General features: G+C 43.4%; 1 protein-coding gene across 49 annotated transcripts in view; it reads left to right on the top strand.

Moving 5' to 3' along the window:
* Positions 1-23,524, top strand: part of rims2a (regulating synaptic membrane exocytosis 2a) — a 175,220-nt gene that overhangs the window by 57,805 nt on the left and 93,891 nt on the right. For 4 of the 49 annotated variants that reach the window (XM_036005992.1, XM_036006014.1, XM_036006012.1 and 1 more), the window contains exon 1: positions 101-679. The exons of 40 other annotated variants lie outside the window; for them this stretch is intronic. In XM_036005992.1, the coding sequence (XP_035861885.1) occupies positions 558-679 (122 nt within the window). In that variant the 5' untranslated portion in view covers positions 101-557. Of the gene's footprint in view, positions 1-99; positions 680-23,524 lie in introns of those variants that run through there. 5 more of the 49 variants (XM_036006001.1, XM_036006009.1, XM_036006015.1 and 2 more) reach the window with 3 other exon arrangements.

Genomic DNA, 23,524 nt, shown 5'->3' with positions numbered 1-23,524 from the left:
GTGTGTGTGTGTGTGTGTGTGTGTGTGTGTGTGTGTGTGTGTGTGTGTGTGTTAGCGCGAGTGTATGCTCATAGGCGACGGCAAATATGAGTTGAATGTGAGGCGGCAGCTGATGCGCCGGTAAGGGATGCTGCTGCTGCTGCTGGCTGCCGTGTAGGATGCTTCTCCGCTTCTTCTCTCCTTCGGGCGCTCCTCCGCCTCTCCCTGCACACCGAGAAGAGATTTTTGCAACAGCGAGAAGAAGAAAAGGCTCGTTACCGGCACCGGCACTACCTTATTTTTCTCGCTTCAAGTCCGAAGCATTATGACCGAAGGATCCCGCCCGGAATGCGTCTCATTTAAGGACACTTTTTACCAGGAGCGGCCGGAGAAATATGGAACTTGATCGGCGCCTTTTCTGCGTTTAATGCGCCCCCGGGAGATAATAATAACAAAATACTGAGGAGGTATATGTGTGGAGGGGGGCGTCCGGAGAGAGCGCAGGCTTGGGGATGTATTGTTGGTGAAAGGAAAAAGGGTGATCATTTACTGAGGATAAAAGAAAACGGAGGGGAAAAATGCAGTTTGAGACATTGCGTCAGTTCTGTAGCTCGGTTTTATCACATTTCAACGGGGCTTTCTCTGCGCCTCAGAACATCTTGCAGACGGAGCTGTTCGAGCAGGCGTTGAGCAACATCGGGTGAGTGATTCCTTTGTAAAGAAATGCCCTGATTTATGAGGAAGGGCTTCCCCGTTGGTATGTCAAACGAGTATTTGGGGGGCGGGAGGGTTGTTGCCTTTATCGATCGGCAGCCAGCCTGCGTAATAACAACCTATAGTACTGTTGCTGCTGCAGATATTTCCTAGCTGAATGATGGGGCCGATCAGTGATGCTGCCGCGGTTTGCTGTGTGCGCGTGCGTGCGCGCACATGTACCGGGAGGGGGGGGGGGGGGCTAAAATGAACCGTTTAGGTAGACTGTGACCATGCCGAGGTGTGACTGTGCTGTGCGCGTAGCCTATGTATATGTGCGCGTGCGCGTATGCCCCAGCGCACCGCTGCAGCATGTGTGTTATACTGCCTCTGCTGCTGCTGTACCTGAGAGGACAACATGGGGTGTGTGTGTGTGTGTGTGTGTGTGTGTGTGTGTGTGTGTTGGGGAGGGGGGGGAGTGGATGCAACACACCCACGCACACAGTCACACACCCACATCTCCCTACACACTCAAACATAGGTCATTATGTTTTTTGGAGCAAGGGAAAATATATCTAACATAACAGGTATGCATTATTTGATAAAATAGTGACTACACAGCAGAAAACCATGAACAAGCATTTGTGTGCATTACACGTTACCACTGAATTAAGAAATCTTATACTTCGACTTAGGCAATCATTTTCGTTATTTGAAAAATAAATCTAGCATTTTACCCTTTTAGCTACAGTGTTACTGCAACATACAGGAATAACTGATTTTTTTTTTACATTTGTTGGACAAGAAGTGCTTGTGTGGTGTCAAGGGAGAGAGAGAAAGAGAAGTTGGATCTTACTTAGATGCATTGGAGCATATTATGATTAGTCTGCTAAATGCTCCGTTCCCCCACGGAGAGGCCCCTGGTCATCTGGCCAGGAGTGGCTGTTAGACACATTTTGCAGACTGCAGAAGGGCTTCAAACTTGCAAACAGTCTCACGTTCCTGCAGCAGCAGGGCCAAGGGAACACGCAGCAGGGCCGAGAGAACACGCAGGCCTCTTTTTATTTCTCGATATAGGCGCAGGCCCCATATCTCCACATGCATTGTCTGTCTCCTGGGACTGCAAGTCTTTCCCTCTTGCCCCCCACCCTACCGTCAGAAATAATTTACAGCATTGCTGGGCTCTCTGCCACCTCCCATTACATGGCCAGAACACTCAGCCACTGGAAGGGCTGAACATGGGGCTCTATGCCTGGAAACTGTGATCCAGCAATCATCACATCTGACTGATTAAATTGAACTTATTTTCCGTCACTACCCTTTTTTTTTCCTTCTCAGCAAATTCCTCTAATTAGAAGCAGTCTCTGATTGGCAGCTGATGACAGGACCGCTACATTATCATATTGTTATATATAGTTGGCTGATTGGAACAACTCACTGGTAGGTGTGTCTTCATTTTTAATACTGGACCCTGAGGCCAGTGTCAGCCTTTGTGTCCACTCATTTCTGTACCATATAACTCACTGTTGCAAAACAACAACACAACTCTCTGCAAACCAGCAGTGTGTGCTAGCCAGCTTGGCAATCCATTCGTTCATAGCTGTTTGTGTGCAAGTCTGTGTTTCTCTCTCTCTCTCTCTCTCTCTCTCTCTCTCTCTCTCTCTCTCTCTCTCTCTCTCTCTGCGTGTTTCTTTCTTGCCCGGCCAGGCCTGCTAATGGGCTGTATGCTTTTAGATCCAGCTTCCATGTATTATGCATGTGTGCGTCAGGAGAGGTCCTAATGGGGTGTGGGGATCTGTTCTTAGAAGGCCTGAATGGTTTTGAATTGAGTGGTCACTACATTTAAACTGCAACCATACTCATCCCCCCCTCCTCTAATACACACACCTTCCACTTATACCCCCCCCCCCCACCCCAGCCCTATGGCAGCTCTTTGTGCTTGCTTCCCTGAAATGCCTGAGACCAAAGTGTGTCTGTTGTTGGACTGGTGTATGAAGCGATAGAGGGGACGTTATTGAGTTTGTGGTACACGTCATATAGCCTGTTCCCAGATGAGCCTTTTGCAAAGTATGTGATGCTATATATGGGATATGAATAGCTGCATTTGATTTTCTGCATAGATGCAGTGTATTGAAAGTAGCACGGTGTTTCAAATCCAGCATATTAAATAAAACCCATATTGCTGCTGTTTAATCATTCCAAACGGGCCGCACAATCTTGGGTGTGATTTTAGTGAGTCATCCTCATACTCACAGCTGTTTACTTCATCTCACAGTCTCATATATTGTTCTCCTGCAGTGGCAGCATATTTGCAGCTGTGCACTTCTGCATTTTATAGCTTATATGTGCTGTACAGTCAGATTGGAGGAAAATCAACTTGTTTCGACCACTGAGGGTTCCTCTGAAGTGGAAACCCCCAACCCCCTCCCACACCCATCTATTCACTTGTCTCCTCCAACCATGGGGTTGCCATAGTGATAATATGTAATGTTTGATCAATAGTAATAGGACGTGTCCTACCTGATTAAAAAGATGAAGGAAGGCATAGATCAAGGGATGCTATTTCTAACAAATTGACAAAAGGTGTAAGAAAAAGACAGGAGGGGGGAACAAGTCATTTTTCATTTGCTATATTGTAGATTTCCATCTCAAATCCTAGTCTGATCTGTCTGGAGAGGAGACACAGTTTGGCTTCTCTATGGTACTTTTTGTGTGCCTTGACATGTTAACACATTTTAGCAGTATACTCATGTGTATGGCAGTTTTTCAACATGATAACATGACAGTTATTGTAGAAGCATTATCCACACTATTTCAGACTTTATGCCCGAAAGGTTCCGAAAATGACTGATGCAGTTTAAACTGAATTTGAAACTTGAATTTTGTAAATTACAGACTGCAGAGAGAATATGAATACAGCACAGAAGAAAATGAACTGAAACTACTGTAAAGCCATTTCAGTGATAGGACCTGAATCAACTTCTTTAAAGAGATGTGAGACCTCTCAACCAAGAGCCAAATTTGAGATGTTTTTTAGCATTGTATCTGTAGCAGCTAATTTATCTGTACCAGCCCTGGATTGAGCAAGTTAAGCAATGTGTGTTTGTAAGTACAGTGGGCATCCTTTCAAACACTACGCTCATTACACTTTACATTACGCGTTCAGATCACAAGTGGACAGCGCTACGTAAACGACCGAGACACGTTGTGATCCGATCATTTAAAGCTTTAGTGCGTAACTTTTTGATAATAATGAACGTGCGTTACATTCAAGCCATTGCCAAATGAGTTGCTACAAAGTTAGTTAGTCAGCTCCACACAACTCTCTCTGGATTTCTCAGTATGACTATGTTCATAAGATTGTGTCGTCCCTGCAGAAACTCAAGTGAAGATAATGACCTCTTCTGAAGAGTCCATCATGTTTTTTTAATCCTCCGTGTCCTCCTTAGCTACTAGCAACTGCGTGGATCATGTGGACGCGCCAACAGTGATGTTGTCATTACTTAGAATTCCACATGGGGGGCGACAGAAACTACGCACTATAGCTTTAAAACACTTGCCCTATGGAAGGAGATATGTTGGATTCTGCTAACGTGACTGACTTGAGTTTGGATGCAATAATTTGCACGGGGCCCTTTGACCTTCTAGCGGAAGTGACGTAGGCAGTAGCGAAATCTAAACACAATTGGTCAGCTGGACACACATGATAGATACTGTTGCTGCCTAATCCATATCAGAAACCCAATTTGTTCTACGCATGTGCAGAGGTAGTTGAGGGTAGACATTGAACTTGAATGTTTAGGGTCAGGATAGCCCATTGGTCAGGGGATAGGTTAAAAACAAATCAGGTTTCCAGTACAGATGGGGTAGTGACAGACACAGGTGTGAACAGCGAGGTGTCTCGGCTGTCCACTTGTGTTCGGATCACCAAAACTCATTTTAAAAAGCAAGTGTAAACAGGGCATCTGGACATGTCTGGGCATTTGTTTCCATATTCTTCTGCTTTGGTTCAGGTCTCTTTGGTGAAACTCAGTCACATTTTGCTCCGAATCCTCCTCTGAATCAAATAGAATAAACAAAATGAGAGAAGCATATGGAATTAAGCAGTTATTCATATATAACCTTTATTTAATCAGGTTCTCTCTTTGAGATCACTATCTCTTTTGCAAGAGAGACATGAGTAAAGAAAAGAAGAAACATAGCCAGACAAAACAACAGGACAAGAACATACCAGACAGACAAACACACAACGAACAACAGTCAGATGTAATAAAAGTACATACATATAAGTGTTCACCTCCACTGTCTTGTGTGTTCCCTTACACTACGCTATACAATTATTTTCAAAATGACATGGTTATACTGGCTTTAAGTAACTTTATTGAACACTCACATACAGTCTGTCATACATGGAGCATACAAGACACTTTCCACTCTGATTTCTACTCTTGTCAACCTGTATTCTATTGATAGCAAGCATTGTGGATGTGAGGTGAGAGGAGCACAGTGGAGAGACAAAGGAAGGAAGGAAAAAACAGAGAGAGGACAACAGAAAGTACTAGGAGGAGACAGGAACACCCAGGCATCAGTCACCACGGTGACAGAGCTGTAGACGAGGCAGACATAGCAGGCTGCAGCTTGTGGGACTCTGAACCCCTGGAGCCCCAGATTCACGTTGATGTGACAGAACTGGGAGAAAGAAGAGGAGGAAAGAGGTAGAAGGAAGAAGTGAGGAGAGGAGAGGAGAGGAGAAGGAGACAGACTGCAGACCTAGAAACAGCGAGAGACAAGGACATGGATCCACAGCAGTCCGTCCCTTGGCTCTTCACAGTCCTGGACACCTGTGTTGATTTAGAGGTGTATCCACCTTGATATGTCATTGGCCACATTGTAGTATATAGAACATTTACCTATCCCCTGTTTTTACCCTTCTCTATCCAGGGTAAGTTGACGGAGTGTGTATTTGTTTTCCAGCAACGCCCTGCTTTACATTCCCACAGTTACACATTAACGCCTTGCAGATGCAAAATCAAGCTGACTGAGCTCCTCCACTGGAGCTACTGGGAGTTAAATGCCTCGCTGAATGCAAGTCCTACCCACATTTTCCCAGCCAGCCTCTAGGCTACCATCACCTCTTTTTTCCATCTCTGTGAGTACTATAAAGTAGCGTCTTGAGAGTTTAGGTGTGGGAGTCAGACTGAGGCTCAAACTGTATCCTCAGTAGTTGTTATGCAACCTCCCCCTCCCCGGCATCCCGTCACACCTCGCCCACGCTCGGCCCACCCTCAGCCCTATGGTGTTGTACCCGGGTGTTGGCGGCACTCAGCAGCTGTAATTAAGCCAACCTTTTATTGGTTTTGTCCTCGCCGAGGGAGATGTGCGCAGGAAGAAGGGAGGCCCTGTTTTATTGCCTGGGCGGCTAAGAGAGGGGTTATTATGATTGCACGCTGGAGAGAGAAAGAACAGAAGTGGATAGAGAGAGAGAGATAAAGTGGAGAGAGTTGGAATGATAGCAGTGCAGAGGAAAAGGGGATGAATATTGCGAGCGAGACAGCGGTAAAGGCTGAATCGATATGCTTGACTCCTCTCTGCTCTCACCAAATCATATCTCAGCATCAGACAGAGATCGAGAGAGGAAGAATGAAAGAGAGAGAGAGAGAGAGAGAGAGAGAGAGAGGGAGAGAGAGGGAGAGAGAGAACTGGTAGCTAGCGGTGTGCTGTGTAGCCAGATAAGCATCAGGCTAATGTCCCCAGCCCCAGGCCTGCTGCCACTGCTGCTAATGCTGCTGCCCAGAGAGCGAGGGGTCTTTGCAGAGGTTTGGTTACAGGTTGCTACACCACAGTCTCATGGCCAGAGACACGTGGGATGTCACACAGTAAGATATATACGTTACGTATACAGTATGTCCTCAGCAGTGAAACAGGATGAGGAAGGTACAGAAAGGGTCACCGAGCAACAAAGGAAAGATGGTGTACTTTTCAACAGAAACACCGACCTGTGCAGAGCGCTGACATCTGGACTCTTTTCATGCTTATGAAGCGAGACTGATTCCCTCAAAGGCTGAAGAGGCACGTGTGCACACATATGTGTATGTGTGTGTGTGTGTGTGTGTGTGTGTGTGTGTGTGTGACCCTCAACCTTTAATGGTTGAGTTAGAGTAGGCATAGTGTCCTCCCAGTAAAACTACATTTCAGTTCAACATTAGGATCCACTTCCAACTCTGCCCCAGGTCCTTAACTTCTTCCTCTCTTTCTCTCCACTCACTGATGGACTAAAGAGAAGGCTGCTGAGTGGCATAAATGTGACTCAGCTCTGTATGTGTGTGTGTGTGTGTGTGTCCTTGTGTTTCTTTGTGAGAGTGCATGTGGCGGCACTTGAATGTTCATGTGTTTGAAGCCCAGACCCTAGGAGGTCTTTTTTTCCTCTTAAAAAGACTCCCTTTTCTTTTCTGCTCCCCAACAGATGTCTGATGTCATCTTGTTTTTAAATAGCCAAGAGAGGGGAGAGAAACTGCATACGCCGCATGGATAGTGCTTTGCTTTCAACCATATGCCTTGATGTGGGATGCTATTTGTCAATGTCAGTAACCATTGAACAGTTTGTAGAGGGGTTAAATTTGCCTGCCATGCTGTAGGAGCTTACCATCAGTGTAGGATCTTAGTGCTAGTGTATAAACGTATGTTATTCCACCAATTCTCCTCTGGCCTTGATGTTCAGTGCAGGTGCTAATTGAAAGCTAAGGCTCTCTCCTCCGAAAGGTACTTCACAGCATCATCATTCTTGTTTTACATTTGATTTATTGATTAAAGAGGCTTATGGGGTCAGACCTTTGGAAGGTGAAGAGGTGGACTTTATTAGCTAAATCTGTTATTCAGAGCAGTGGAGTCCACACAACACATCTCAACAAACATTTCAAGCTATTATTAGCATTGAGCAACTTTACAAGAAGTAATTTCTGTATATATGGAATCCATTTTAAATCCAACATTAGTTAAAGACTATTTTAACTAGTCAACTAGGGTCAACTAGTCTATATCCATGACGTTCCACTTCCGGGGATTGCTCCGATGCCGCCGGAAATTCCGCTGGATGTCCTTTTCTGCCGGATGTCTGTGTCCTTCCTCTTTCTTTGTGTTGGTATTCTAACCTCCGGTGGATTTCTGAGGACTATGGTTAACTGCTCCTCAGATCTCTGCAGGGTAAATCCAGACAGCTTGCTACTACTACAACTATCTGTCCAATCTGAGTTTTCTGTTGCACGACTAAAAAAACAACTTTTGAACGTCCACATGTTCCACCAAAACATGTTCCTTCAAGAGGCTATTTTGCAGCGGCACAGCGGCTCCGCCCGGCGCATAGCACCGCCCAAGACGACTGTGATTGGTTTAAAGAAATGCCAATAAACCAGAGCACGTTTTTCTCCCATCCCAGAATGCTGTGTGGACTAGCCAGACCCTCCTCCGCAGCGCTGTGCAGGAAGGTCTGGCAAAGCGAGACTAATGGTCTAGAGACCAAATCACCGTGCCTGAAATGGGCCAGTACTCATCAGTACTGAGTACTGGCACTTCTGGTTTTTATCCACATGAGTACCCTTACTTCTTTTAAGATTATTTTTGGGCTTTTCTGCCTTTAATTTTTGACAGGACAGCTAGGTGAGAAAGGGGAGAGAGGGGGGAAGACATGCAAGAAATCGTCACAGGTCGGAGTCGAACCCTAGACCTCTGCGTCGAGGCATAAACCTCTCAGTATACGTGCACCTGCTCTACCACTGAGCCAACCCGGTCACGCAGTACCCTTACTTTTAATTGTTATTAACAGTTTTATTAATAAGCTGGGATCATAGACTGTACTGTATATACAGGCTGTGGCTGATATTCATACCATACCATATATCATGATTTATTGGGGAAAATTCTATGTAAAATCACACATACAGCACCCCTATATGGCCAAATGGAATGATCCTTTGTTTCATAACCACATTTTCAGACACTGCGATGATTCGACTGTGATATTGGTAGTTGAATCAGGCTCCTTAGATCGAATCATCGAATAGTCAACTTTTCATGTCAACCCTACAAGTTATACCTAATAATGTAAATATATCCAAGACACATGCAATGATCATGCCATGCAACTGCTGAATTAGGGTACTGGCACCTTTTTTGGTCCAATTCAGGCACTGGTCGCACTAATGCAAAAATCACTTCCGGGTAGACAAATGGCAGTTGATTGGAATTGCAGAGATATGTCAAATCGGCAAACTTGTTATTTATTTTTTTCTGTTATTTTCAGATGTATTTGTAATGTTTAAAGATATATACTGTATACTGTAGGTAAACACGGTGGTAAACACCTATCTGCTGTGCTTATTTTCTGTACTGTGTTGCTTTGCTAGCGTCTTTGAAAACCAAACCTAGTGTGACGAACAGCAACATCTCACCGTCAGTCGGACTGACTGCTAGTTTTGCGTGGTGTAATTTTCTTCAGTTTTTGTCCCAACAGGTTAGTTACAGTGTGGACATACGGAAGCATCAAACATGCATTTAGATGAATGAGATGAGGGTATATCCAGTTGTTCCTTGTCCCCGTTTGCTCAGCGTCTTAAAATTGTGTGTAAGGGATGCAGAAGTTATTTTAAACAAAATAATAATGGGTCTATATGTACAGGTGTTATGCTCTAGGAATCTGTTTTTAGTAATTTAGTACTTCTCCTGGTACTGTTTCCACACCACATACCCAATGCACAATTGACCTGATAGCATAATATCTGCATGCATTATTTCATGAATGGGAAAGAGACCGCTTTACACGTAATCCTGTTGCTGTGCCCCAAATCCAAATCTATTTCATGCTCCAATTTATTCAATTACCAAAAATACACTTGAAGAAGCTGTGTGATAAAGCAATAATGAAAAAGCATAATCTAAACATCTGTGTCTATCCAGCCCATTGCTATCATCATCATTCGTCTCTTCCCCAGCTCGTGCTCAAATCCTCTTTTGCAACCCTGATGGTATTTCACAAGCTCAATGAGATTAATTATTTCCATATTTTGCAAACATTGCACCGTGTGTGCGGCTCCCCCGTCTCCCCGCACGTGTACAATTAGCTCGGTTCATTTGTGTTGCAGATGAGCCGGCCCTGGCGGTGCTCGGCGGCCTCCCTGGGCTTCTCCTGCCACGCAACGAGGAGAGAACCCAGCCGAGGAGTGATCAAAAGCCTCCTCCTCTGGCAGGCAGATGCTAAGTAAACACAGAGAAGAAGCTTCAGTAACTGTCTCCTCCCGCTTCCGAATTCTCGCCTTCATTATTTTTTTTGGAGTCTGCTGGCTGGCGTTAATGAAACCCCATGTAATATTCATTTAATTCCCAGTGTTTACTAGTTCATTAGGTTTTAGGATAGTAGTTGATCTGATCTCCAGGGGTGGCTAGGAAGAGGAAAGAAGCTGACTTTGAAGATTTTCCTTTTTATCACTCGGCGGGCTTCCTTCTAGTTATTCATATGTCTCCCTTGATCCTGTTAGAAAACCATTCACAGTCTTCCTGCTTTCGGAATTGTAAAGCATTCCTCTTCTCTCGTCTGCGTCACCACACTTCTGCTCTCATTTGTACAACTAAAGTTTGAAGGCTGTTTTTGGATTCTGGTGCGGTGGTACATCAAAATGTAAACCAGGGACCCAGTTACTGCCACCGTCTGTATAAAACACAATTTAAAAAAACCCTATCTGTGCATAATACAGACGAGTAGAGTGTTACTTTATATGATGAATGTAAATCTAGGAATCTAAGGGCAAAAAGGTGGGTAAATGTAATTCAGATGATAAAAAAGGAGATTCTCCATCTCCTCACACCTCTGGTTGAAGTTAACCACTGTCGTAGATGAAATGTTTTCTCAGACCTGGGCCCCTCCGGCCAGCTCAGCTCCCTGGCTCAGGGCATGTGTTACAGACACTGTCTTATGCAATTACAATTAACCCACACAGCCCTTTGGTCGGGGGCTCACTCTGCAAAGGTCTGGCCGCGGGTTCATCGATTGAGACGTTGGCTTGCCAATGCCATTGAGCGAAGTAGAAAAGGTCTTTCTGCTGAGCACACAGGGACACAGCGAGTGGCTTTTTCATGAGATGGAGAGGAAAGTGGAAACTTTCTCACAATGCTTGCTTTTTTATGTGGTAAAACTCCAATAGGAAGTGCTGCAGTTGTGATTGATTGGGAAAAATAGAAAAAGTATGCAATATTTTTGACTACGAGCGGACGTAAATGTTTTTTTAAAGTGCCGTATCAATACTTGATGTAGTGCATTCTTCGGAACGCCTACCTGGCAGTTGTTGAACTCCTACTATCTGCATTTATCATGCATCATTATTAGTATGATTGTTTTCAAAATGAGTATTTTTTGGGGGATGAAGCAACAGTGTAGTTCTAATAAAGTAAGTATTACAATGGTCATTAAAGAATAGAAATATATCTTTTGTGACATCTCATTATGTGCGTAAACTTGTATAGTTATAAGTTATTGGAGTCTCTTTTTTATTTTTTTATTTTTTATAAGTGTCTTCTATTTCCTTGTTGGCATTCTCAAACTCTTCAACCCTTGTACTTAGCAGCACCATGCTTCTTTGATCTCAGTGTGTGAGTGGGAGTGTGAATGTAGTGACATCTCTCAGAAGAGGAAAGTGTTTCAGAAAAAAGCTCGGGAGGCATCGTCCCATTATGCACAGCTTCCTGTCTGCCTCCGGGCGAGCCTTCTAGCAGCCGATCTGTTTGAATTCAACTTAAGAGAGACTTGTGGGGAAAAGCAACGAAGCTGGAATGGAGAAGATGGGGAGAACAGCAGTTTATTAATTTGAAAAATGCACTGAAATGAATAGCATTTCCGAAAGTAACTGACTGGGGGAATATTTCAACATGCTTTGCTAACTAGTCCCAGAGCAAGATGAAGGAAACAAGATCATTTAAAGTGGTTGCTTCAGTGGAACCCATTGTACACGTCTCCCATTATTCTGCTTCTCAAATGTTGTATGGCTAATTTGGCACATTGTAGGACAACACCTGTGTGGCTATGTGTCTGAAACAAACAAACAGTTTGTAAATGTTGCTGCTGTTGTCTTAAATTATATATTTTGCTCAATTAAAGAAAGCGAGATTTGAATCTTTCCAAATGAGACCATTGAAGAGTTATTGTTCAGCAATTCACTTTGCATAAATTTTAACAGTGCTTTAATGTGCATGCCTGATAAAGATAAAGCTTGCTAGAGATTGTCAAAGTAGGCTCTATGAGTTTAAGTCTGCTGTGTGTTGCTTGCAGTCAGTGCATATCAGAGTTTGTTAAGCTGGGCAATCAGTGAGCAATACTGTAAGTAGCATACATCTTGATTTGATTATGCCCCGAGCCCAGTTACAGCGATGCATTGGGGTAACTTGGCTGCTGTGGCTTTCCTTCCCTATAGATGTAATTGTAGAGTGCTTATACCTCCTTTTAGCCTTCAAGCCAGACCCACATCGAGATGTTGGGTCTGGGAACTCACCATTGGCAGGGCTCAATCCGAGGGGCGGGATAAACGGTTGTCTTTCAAATTTTCTCTGCACGCAATAGGATAGCTCTACAACTAACCAGAGCAACGCTAGATGATAGATTAGACTTTAAACTCTGAACACATCTTCCTTTTTTAAGAATGACTTCAGTGCCGTTCTTTGTTCTTTTCTCAAAGAAAAGCTTAACTCCAAGTCTTCCAGAGTCACGGCCAAAGCCGATTCCAAAGACCGCTGTTCACCAGCAGCAGCAGCAGCCATCTTCTTTGTTTTCAAGTAGCAGGGAATTCACGCGGAACCGTCGCAACTCTGTCGTCATTATGTTAAGGCGCGCCCACCGACTCTATACACGATGTGATTGGCCTGACTAGAGTTTGGTTTTTCCAGCTCGCAAGCCAATGGAGAGTTGCTAGACTGACCCTGACTGCAAATTACATTTGCTGCAGATAGGGTGCGTCTAGATTTCTAGGCTAACCTCCTTTACCTGTGCTTCCAATTTAGGCCACTGTCACACTGCCACTGTCACAAGCACAATTCAAGCAGATGACCAGTTTGTAGCAAATAAATGGGCAATAAGAAGAATGTATATAACACATTCAATATCACATCTGTACACATTCAAAATACTGACATTTCAACATTGAATCATCTCATTTTTGTGGAATGCGGACTTCCGTGTCTTTAAACCGGTTTGAAAAGGTGTGAAGTGCCCCCCACCACACACAAAGAGCTTTTACTATGATAATCGGTTGTATTATTATTGTTAGTTTATAAATGATGTGTTAAAAATAGCTGCTGTGGTGATAAGCGTGAACTGTGCTGGATTGCCAGAGGCAATATGCAGTGTGCACTGCTGTGGAACAAAGGCACGTTTAAATAAAAATGCTGCAGTGGGATCACTCATGTTTTCCTTGTGTTTTCTCTTCATTGTGTAATTGCAGTACTTCAAATTCAGTGTTTTCTCTGCTACAGAGTATGAACACCCATAAAATACTTAAGCTTGTCACAGTTGCAATTTTATCAGCATTGTTTCACTGTTCATCATGTGGCGTTTTAAACTGAACCACATCAACTACAAAGTTCTACTCAGTCATATTGGATTTTCAGTACATTCAGGTCTTTAGCATAACCCGATTAGAATTTTAGTTTTAACTCTACAACCCACTCGGTGTTTGTTATGTGCCCAGAAACAATTTGTGCAAGAATGGACTCCAATCTCTACAGTCTTCCTGCCCCCTTTCTTGTTTGAAAATTCTTTCTTCCAAAAAATGAACACTTTTACTCTGTAAAGGAGTTACATTTTGAAAACAAGTGGCCTAGCGGTGTGTCTACAAAACTTTTAATGTGACTTTTTCTCTGACTCAACAATACTAGTTACTGTAGGCTCACTCTTGGTTAGCCTCAGTATCAGGGCTTTTCCCCTTAATACCTAGATGGACTTATTTCTACTCCAAGCATAGCATAAGCAGTAATATTGAATTTTATACTCTGCTCAGCTCTACATGTATAGGATATATAATACGGTGAAGTATCTTTGTATTTGTGTTTTGTATTTGTCTATGCTCTAGGCATGGCAATATCAGCTGGTCAGTTGGTCTCTTGTTCTATCGGTCGTGCAGTTTGGTCCAGAGTGAAATATCATGGCAACTATTGGCTGAATTGCTTCAAATAACACCAGAGCAGGTCAAATTGTTGTTATTTAAGAAACATTATGTTCTTCTTGATGACATGTACTACATTAAGGTCCTGCTATCTTTTACTGTGTGTTTGTTTGTGACTGTAGTTTGTGTAGAAAGAGAAATGCTGTGAGCAGGATTCGGTGGAATTTTAGAACGTCAAGTGAGTCCAGCGGTTTTGTGCAGAAATATTAGATTGGCATTGGTAACTCTAGATGACGGGTTCATTTCCTCCCCCATTTGTTCACACAGGGCAGAACACTGTGTGGAAAGGAATGGAAAAGTGTTGAACGGGACAATGGAGGCCCAACCTTGAACCCAACACGAAGAGCTATTTAGCCTGGACCCCATCACCATTTGTCAGCAATGATTGGACAATAACCAAAGAAACATTGCTCACCTGTGAAGGGACCTCATATTCCTTCTTCCCACTGACTGGAACACCCTTCGTCTGTCCCCAGTGCACACACCTCTTCGCCCTGCTTAGTCTTGTCGTATATTTAGGACAGGGAGGGCTTGGCTGGCACGTCGTGCTGTGATGCTGCAGTCTTATCTGTTGACAAGAATAGACTCGGAGGAGATGAGAGAGAGAGAGAGAGAGAGAGAGAGAGAGAGAGAGAGAGAGAGAGAGAGAGAGAGAGAGTGTATGTGGGGACGTCCAGACGGTCCTGGACCGCTGCTTGTTTGCCAGGAGGGTCGTCAGCCCGTCCAGCCCCAGAGATGTTATTTTGGGCAGCAAGGATTATTAAAGCATCCTCTGACTCACCCCTCAGCTTTTTTCATTACCTCCTCAGTTTCTGTGTAGCCAGACAGCCGCGCAGCATCACTGCCTTTGATTTCAAATGCAGCTTGCTCACTGGAATGAAAAATGCATACTTAGCAGAACCAAGAAGAAATTCATGTGTGGAGAGAGAGAGAGAGAGAGAGAGAGAGAGAGAGAGAGAGAGAGAGAGTGTGTGTGTGTGTTCAATTACTTTTATGTCAGAGCGAGAAAGGGATGGGGAAAACGGGGTTCTTCAGACTTTTTTTTTCTTCCCAGTGCAGAAATACAGCCCACTGTTTGGTTACAATAGCATTTGCTGGGTTTTGAATAGTTGGACAAATCTCAATATGTTCTCTACACAGAGCGCTTTGAGAATAATGAACAATGACTGATGAGCACTGAGCAGTCGACATGCTACAGCACAGCAGCAGGCACCAAGGGAGGGTCTCTGTGGATGTCCCCTCATGCTAAGCTGGAAAGTCTTCGTTTAAAGCTATAGTGCGTAGTTTCTGTCGCCCCCATTAGGAATTCTAAGTAATGACAACAAAACTGTCGGCGCGTCCACATGATACAGCCTTCCGTGATTGCACACGCGCCCCCACCCCCCCTCCACGCAGTTGCTAGTAGCCAAGGAGGACACGGAGGATTAAAAAAACATGACGGACTCTTCAGAAGAGATCATTATCTTCACTCAAGTTTCTGTGCGCGTAAGTCGCCGGACGCCACAATCTTCTGAACATAGTCATACTGAGAAATACAGAGAGAGTTGTGTGGAGCTGATAGTCTTAATTAGAAATCCAGAGAGAGTTGTGTGGAGCTGATAGTCTTAATTAGCTTTGTAGCAACTCATTTGACAATGGCTTGAATGGAACGGACGTTTATTAATATCAAAAAGTTACCCATTAAAGCTTTAAGTGTTTGTGTTTTGGAGATGTTAGTGTGAAACTGTGAATAGTTGCACGCAATTAATTTGCCCTGTGCGTGTGATTGTAAAGCAGGATGATGCTTGAGTGCTACTCAAGCATCATGCTAGTTACATGCTAGTTGCTAGTTACTTATTACTCCCTGAAACCCCCTGAGTTAGTCTTTGCTCACCTTCAGTGGTTTAACTAACTGCAGTGATGGAGCAGTGTACTCCAGGGTGTGTCAGTCATGTGACATCATTTTGGACCACACCCATCAGGTTACTCTTTAAAAGTATAATATGTTAAATTTTCGCATTAAAATGTCTAAAAAGGACTAGACCTATTTTATATATTGTGTTGAGTTGTTAACTTACTTTTTTGTCAGGCAGATTCCGGGCCAGAAACCTGGGTAATTTCAATTTCTCTGGCTTGAGGCAGCTACAGCCCAGGATGTTTCGAGTTGCTACGGCAACAAGTGACAGCTGCCGCTAGCATAGCTTTAGCTCAACTGTCCGATTTATAATAATTTACTTGTATAATTATTAAATATTATATTAATATTAAAATATATTAAATTAAAAAAATATTTTTGGCACATCTAAACAAGACAAACAATTACCATCAACAGTCATACCTCTTAGCAAATGTTAGCAATTAATTGCGGTTAAACAAAGAAACCTGATTAAGTAAAAATATAGATAATTAGACAATTATGTAATAATTGTACAGGCCCATTCACGACATCTTTTGTTATGGTTTTGAGCAGAAAATTACATATCTTTATTATTTATTGTACGTTCAAATACAATTCAGAGTAATAGTCTGAGTCTTACTTAAATAATAATAACATAATGTTGCACCATACTAAACGTACTGAATATACACTATGTGATGCAGTGACTTTCCATGTGTATCCAGTAGAAACAGATTAACAGATTAAACTTGTGCGCTGCGATGATGTCCAGCCTCTACCACCCTGTGTAGGATAAGCAGGATTTCTTTTTTGTATGTATACTGTGAAACGGTCTAAATTACAAATGTGTTTTCTCCCTGCCTCTTGCAAATATTTGTATTTTTTGCTCTGCCTTTTCCAAACATCTACTGAAGAGTTACTTCCCGATATGCCTTTTTTTAACAGCAGACATTGTGACTTATCATAGTAGGAAAAGCATATGTGTTAGTAATGACATTAACAATTGGTCTGTTCTATTCAAGTGTCCCACTTAGTCATGACAGTGAGCCAGCACGCACAACTCCAGGACCCTGAAACTGAAGCAGTCATCCTTCATTTTATCATTTATTCAGAGCGAGTCAAAAGCCAGGTCTTGTTACCTACGTGTCGTCACACAGGGTGTCATGTGGTTTCTTTAGAAGGGATGACTAAGATGACGATGTCTTTCATGTGGTGATGAAGCTGTAATGTCTGGTCACAGATGAGTGCCAATCACACGTGTCTCCTCATAGGTTCAAATACTTGGTATAAAATGTTAATTACCCACCAGTGATGGGGTGTTGATTACTTACAGCCTCACCAGAGGACCCCCCTACCCCGCGCTGCAACCGTTCTCTGTATTACTGTATACTGCAGCTCTGTTCAACTCAAGCTGAAGTCAATAAGCATAATTACAGACAGTACTCCTGTGCTGCTCCAAATTTGCCTCAGTGAACTGTCTGCTGGTGTGTCTGTTCAGCAGAGGTGTTTTATGCTTTATTAAATTCCAGCTGTGAGGTGCACATTTTTCATGCATCAGTGTTCTTCACATATGATAAAACATTTTTTTTCACACACACTCTGCTCCTCTAACCTTCGTCTGTAGGGACCGAGGAGCAAGCAGCGGCGTACCAGTCCTGACTTGTAGCTAATCTTAATGGCATATTCTGTTGGGGCTTGGCCTACATTGAGTGCTAGCGGTGCCTCTCTTCTCAAAAAGGAGACCTAACAGGCGGTGCAGTGCGGAAGACGTATTAACCATACAGAGTATAAACATGAACACAGAAGGCACCAGTTTGTCTACTCTTAGACAGGAGGACAGAGTCTGTGCTCTTGGAGCCAATTAGTGAATACACACAGATCTGCAGACTCTGCCAGCTGAGCTGATAGATGTAGGGCTGCACAACTTTGTGTCCACTTCAAATTTTCCACAGCACAGGGAGACTAAAGGCTGTTTTATGCTTCTGCGTCAACTCCACGCCGTAGGAGCGACGGCGTGGAGTTGATGCAGAAGCATAAAACAGCCTTAAGGGAGGGAGTGTCTGTCATCTGTTACTGTGAATGAAACTGTGCTCCACCAGGCTGTGTGCATGTGTGTGTGGAGTTAGAACGATTTTTAAAACTATATACTATTTATAGCTATCGTTATAGTTATAGTTCCTAGTGTGGACGGCCCTTTACAGCCCTGAACCATTTACATCCCTGACATGCTTCTTTGAAGCAGTAGGAGCAGATGTACCTGAACAGTGTCAGCATTAAGTGTGAGCTCTTAAGTACATCTGATGTGCAGGAGTGAAAATACAGAAGAAAATCTTCGCAGGACAGGGCGTACTTGAGAAATGAAGTGGGAGCACTACTTAACAGCACCATGGGAGATTTTATTCCAGCACAGAACAAGAACTGTTTGACTTTTTCCACTTTTTGAAATGCAGAAATTAAAACTGAGTGATGCCAGGCAGGGTGAAGGCAAAAGGCAAAATGTTCTGTTGTAAATAAAGCTAAAAATGCAACAGCTCCAGCAGTACATATATAATTTTAAAAACATTCAATGCCATTGCGAGTCCTCCTCAGGGTCGCCATGTCATCACCGATGGTCTCAAGTTGTCTTCTTGTCTCTCAGAGTGGCAGTCAGATGATCACACCACTCAAAGCTACCCAGAGCCCTGCAGCTTGGCCCCATTCTTTACTCTGTCGTTAACGAAACACACCCAAAGGTCCTTTACCATTTCCCCTCCTTCCAACCTCTGTCCCGGGAAACGCTGTGTCAACAACCCATCGCCCACCTGCCCTCCCTGATTCCACGCTCCTGTCACTCAGCTGTCACCACCGCCATCACAAACAGAAACACACTCTCGTAGTGTATCTTCAGTCCAACTCAGGTTGACTCCCGTGGGAGGGCTGAGACGGGGAGGAAGGGACGAAGGAGGGAAAGCGATTGGAGAAACATGGTGACAGATGCGAGATGTGTTGAGGCAGAAGAGTGAAGAAAAAAAGGGCAGGAAGAAAGACGTTAACAACATCCAGATACTGTCAGTCACAATACACCCACCCGCATACACCGAGTAGATTTATCAAACCAGGTCAATGGAAAACAGCTATGTTGTCATGGTGCAGAACCAGGAAAAAAAGTCTGTGATCCGTTTTGTAATGCACAGAAATGATGGGGTAGAGAAATCTCTCTTTCTCTCTATTCCTCCCTCTATTGTTCTCTCTCCCTCCTCTGTGTTTGATTTAATGACAATGACAATGATAAAAATAAATAAATACATAAACCATATCATTTGTTCAGTTTAGGGATCATAAGACCTCAGGCTGAATGAGATTAGGTGAGAATCCCTGCTCTGCTTGCAATTGTTGATAGATGTCAGCTAGTAATCAAGCAAGAAATGTAATCCTTTCTAGGACTGCACAATTAATCCAATATTAATCACAATCACGATTTGGGCTGATATATATATATATATATATATATATATACATATGATTGACATGATTGACTGAGATAGAAACCCTGCTGCACATCAAACCATACACTTCCTAAACTAACAACATGACTCAGAAAAGGACCATATGCTGTAAAAATAATGGACATAGGGGGTAGAAGATGACGCGGGTAAGCCACTGTCCTTTATGGTTGCAATGGCACTGCGCTAAGCTAAATGCTAAAGAGGAATAGTTGCTGATTTTTCAACCGGCTGAAGCCGTTTTCATATGTACCCAACATGTCACTGATACTCCAATGCATTGTTTGTGCAGGACGACATAAACAGAGCCGCTAATATTGGTAGTGAGAGCAACAAGGTTGCCGACTGATCAGTCGTCACTGCTGCGCAACGGCTTGTGCGCGTGCGTGTGTGTGTGTGTGTGTGTGTGTGTGTGTGTGTGTGTGTGTGTGTGTGTGCATGCTGCAGCACCTGTCTTTCAATGTAATTAAAGGCGTTCCTTTGTAAGGATTCTGTTGTACTACAGTATTGAAGAGGAAAAAAAAGAATATCAGAATCATAAAATTAAAAACCTACCCAACGAATGAATATCTGAATACTCTAGCCCTACTTATTGTGATGCAAAAAAAATGAATAATCGTGGTATACAATCGTGATCTCAATATTTATAAAAATAATTGTGATTTTGGCCATAATCTTTGTTAGGAGGAGTGAGGACTGGACGGCCGGCGGGTTGGACAGGGTCGCTGCTGGACATCCAGCCAATTGTAGCGATCACATGATGATGCTGTTAAACCCCAAAGTCTGCTCGCTTTCAGACCCCCAGAAGCCTTTGCAGCAGGGTCATAAACTCTGCCTTCTATCCACATCCAGCAGAGTGGCGGGGCACTGTGGGTGCAGCAGACCGTCACAAACAAAGCAGGTTATGCTGATACTACAATATCATTTGGATATTAGGAATTGCAGGGTTTCTGCAGGATTTAACCCGGTTTAATCGCACTACAGGTAACGGGGGAATTGGATGTGTTTCTTTTACTCCAAGGGGCGTCTCACATACACAGCAGCCGGCTGAGTCAGTCCTGGAAGGTAGCGTGACACTGCATCCGTAAATGGACTGTTAGGCGGATTTTTCCTCCTCTTGTCTCTTCTTCTCTGATTGCTCTCAGTTGAGACGTGCACATTCAGCTTGTTTTTCTTCCGCTCTTGCTTTTTTTCTGGTTATCTCATTTCAATAGATACCATTCCAGGATGTATTGTTGTCATTAGTGGGCCAGATTTCCTCAAAGAGGAGAGCTCTGCAACAGAGCGCCACTCATTTGTTCTCATTTGACTTCTCTCCATTATCCACAAAGCAGAGGTGGCACAATCCCCACGGGGGCAGCGCTGCATTTTCACCTTGATTGCTTTTGGCTTTCTTATTTAACATGTTTCTCCGGCAGCAACAGCAGAGGCAGAGCAGACAGAGCTGGTGTCACACACTCAGTCCGAAGAGCGCTGCTGCAAGACTACATTTACTGCTGCTGTCTGCAGAGCATCCATAGCCTTCTAGAAATAAAACAAGGACATTTTTTTTAGTGCAGGAGGAGAGAGGATTGGAAAAGCAACAAGGGCCTGGTCTTAGGCTGTGAGCTAGCACTGGTATTAGGTAGTTTGGATCGGACTGGACTGCTTTTGTGCACAGAAGTCCATGTGTTTGCGTGGAGCAGCCAGGCAGAGATTTGAACTGAGCTGCAGCCCAGGATCTGACATTTTACTTTCAGTAAGGCTGATTATATCTCATCATTTTGATTGCAGTTTGGATGTAGAATGTATTATAATGCTGTGTGGTTAAATTGTTTTTTTAATGGTCTTATAATTAAAGTTAATATGAACATATGAACATTCACATTGTATAAGCAGTGTGTCATGTTTCTTGTAAATAATTGTTTCAATCGATATATCCCCTGTCTATAAAGCGATACAAAACTAAATTTAAGGCAGGTTGCATGTACAGCAGGTGTGCATTCATGTGACATGAACAGTTAATTCCAACAGTAGTAGTGCAGTAGCTTTCTTTGCCGCAGGGATTATTGTCAAAGCAGCAGTAGAAAGCAGCAGCTTCATCATGACATTTTAGTTATTCGAATATATATATTTATTTCTTTTGACAGTGTATGTGTGGCAAGGTGCCTACACGTGCAGCTGAAGTGTTCATCAATCCTCATTGTCCTCCAATTATTGATCTTTGTGCTTGTGGTATTTATTTAGTTTAAAATGCAATCAACATATCTTCACGGCAAATGGTTGTGGAGACTAGCTATGGAATTCATCATGAAAAGGCCACATTTTCTCTCTCTCCCTGGATCTCTCTCTCTTTCTTTTGCTTAGAAAACCTCTTCACATCCTTTGTCATTACAGAAGCTGTGAGAGGAGGGGAAGAGGAAAGAAAGGCAGACAAAATGAGATAGGGAGGCAAAATGAATCATGTAATCACAATTTTGGCTTCCACAATTAATGATGCTTGGTCACGATGCTCTGCATTATAAGTTTCTGCTCTGGTGCAATATATCTGGAAACTCTTTGACCAATCACAGGCATTTGTTTTGGACATACTGTACTGTGATTAGCTGCTCCAAGCTCCCCATAAAGGCTACAGAGCAATTGGAGCATTTTTTTTTAAACACAGGCAACCCAAAACTGTAATATAACTTTTTATATTTAGTGTTATTTCTAATTTTATTCAATAATGAATGTCAAGGCTGTTTTTGTTGCAACCAAGTGCATCAAAACTTTTGATGACATGGATGAATAATGCAATACATAATCACAATACCAGTATTGAGCAAATGACTAATTATCATTTAGGCCAGTATTGTGCATCACGAGGATGGCCGGAAGATGGAATATGTTTGTGTGAAGGGGATGGTTGCTCAGGGCTTTTGAGTTGAAATGCTGACGTGTTCACGCTGTACAACTAACTGATCACTAGCCTGTGTGTTGCAGATGCTCTGTGTAAATGTATGTGCAATAAGCTCCCTTTTTATTGTAAACCCACATCAAATGTTAATGATTTGCGACCGCAGGGGCTTCCTGCTTGATCTCGGGCCTTTCATCCTAGCTGAGCCAGCGCTACACACACATAAAGGCAGGTAGAGTGAGAGAATGACAAAGTTAGACAACCTAGTCCATTTGCAGCCTGGGAACGGGGCTCTGGCTGTGGATGTCTCTGATCACATCCCGTCAGTAGGTCAGAGCAGGAACACATCTGATGAGGCACAGCACGACAACCTCACTTCTGATTACACCCACGGTGTATCGGGGAATTTCACCAATTGTTTTTTTTTTGTGTCGTGTTGCGAAAAATAACGACATATAACAGTTTTAGCGTGGCGAGCATGTCAGGTCATTTCTAAGCTTTTAGGGTCACACTTTTTAATCTAACGGGGCCATAGTGTAATCCCATGATTTTAGTGAGCCATGGATTTGATACATTATGCTGCTTTTGATAAGGAGAGTGTACTTTAAAAAGATGATTATAATATTGCAATTTAGAAGCAGTGGATAAGGCTGTGCTGAAAGCAAAAACAGAAACCGTGTTCACACAGCATAATAGAGATGTCTGTGTCTTTTACGATTCTACGCGAGTATGAAGGTTTACCCCTCTGCACCATAGAGATGCTTTGTACACTCCTGGATGTGAACCTTCTCACTCAGGTATCAGAAATTGCGGCCATTAGACCCAAAAGAACGTCAGTGTTTCAGTGTCAGCGTAAATCTTTTTAATCTCCATGTTAGATATAAAAGTCTTTCTACCAGTAATAGAGTGAGGCCAGTGTCACCCTCCCTGAATTAAATCTTATTGTCATCACCGTCCTTGTCACCAACTGAATGAGGCCCCGTGCTTCATGCACTGTTACAGCAGAGGGTTTCTATAGTTAGCTCAGAGTGGGACAACAGCAGTACTGAGGGCTGCTGTTATTCCCACAGCAGGAACGTACAGAACGGTGCAGCGGCATTTTTCCTGTATTCCCACACTGTACCGTGCAGACAGTGAACATGCTCTATTGTCGGCCTGTTAGGATGATTCACTGCTGGTCGATGTTCTGCACACCATGCTGCCTGTGCTGCGGCTCAGTGCCATGTCTGTGATGACATCACACACGCATCTCCCTATATAAGGGAAAGTGATGGTGGGACTACGTCACTGTGCGATTCGTGACTTAATTATTGCAGCAGCCAGGCTTCTGTGCAGCATCACAGGCAGGCATCACGATCCCACTTCACGCTTGAGCCTGACAAGCTCGGCTGAATGCACCATGCACACCAGCTGCATGTTCAGC

The sequence above is a fragment of the Sander lucioperca genome, chromosome 10 (genome assembly GCF_008315115.2).
Source record: "Sander lucioperca isolate FBNREF2018 chromosome 10, SLUC_FBN_1.2, whole genome shotgun sequence".
Lineage (NCBI taxonomy): Eukaryota > Metazoa > Chordata > Actinopteri > Perciformes > Percidae > Sander > Sander lucioperca.
This window is presented reverse-complemented; position numbering and strand designations above follow the sequence as displayed.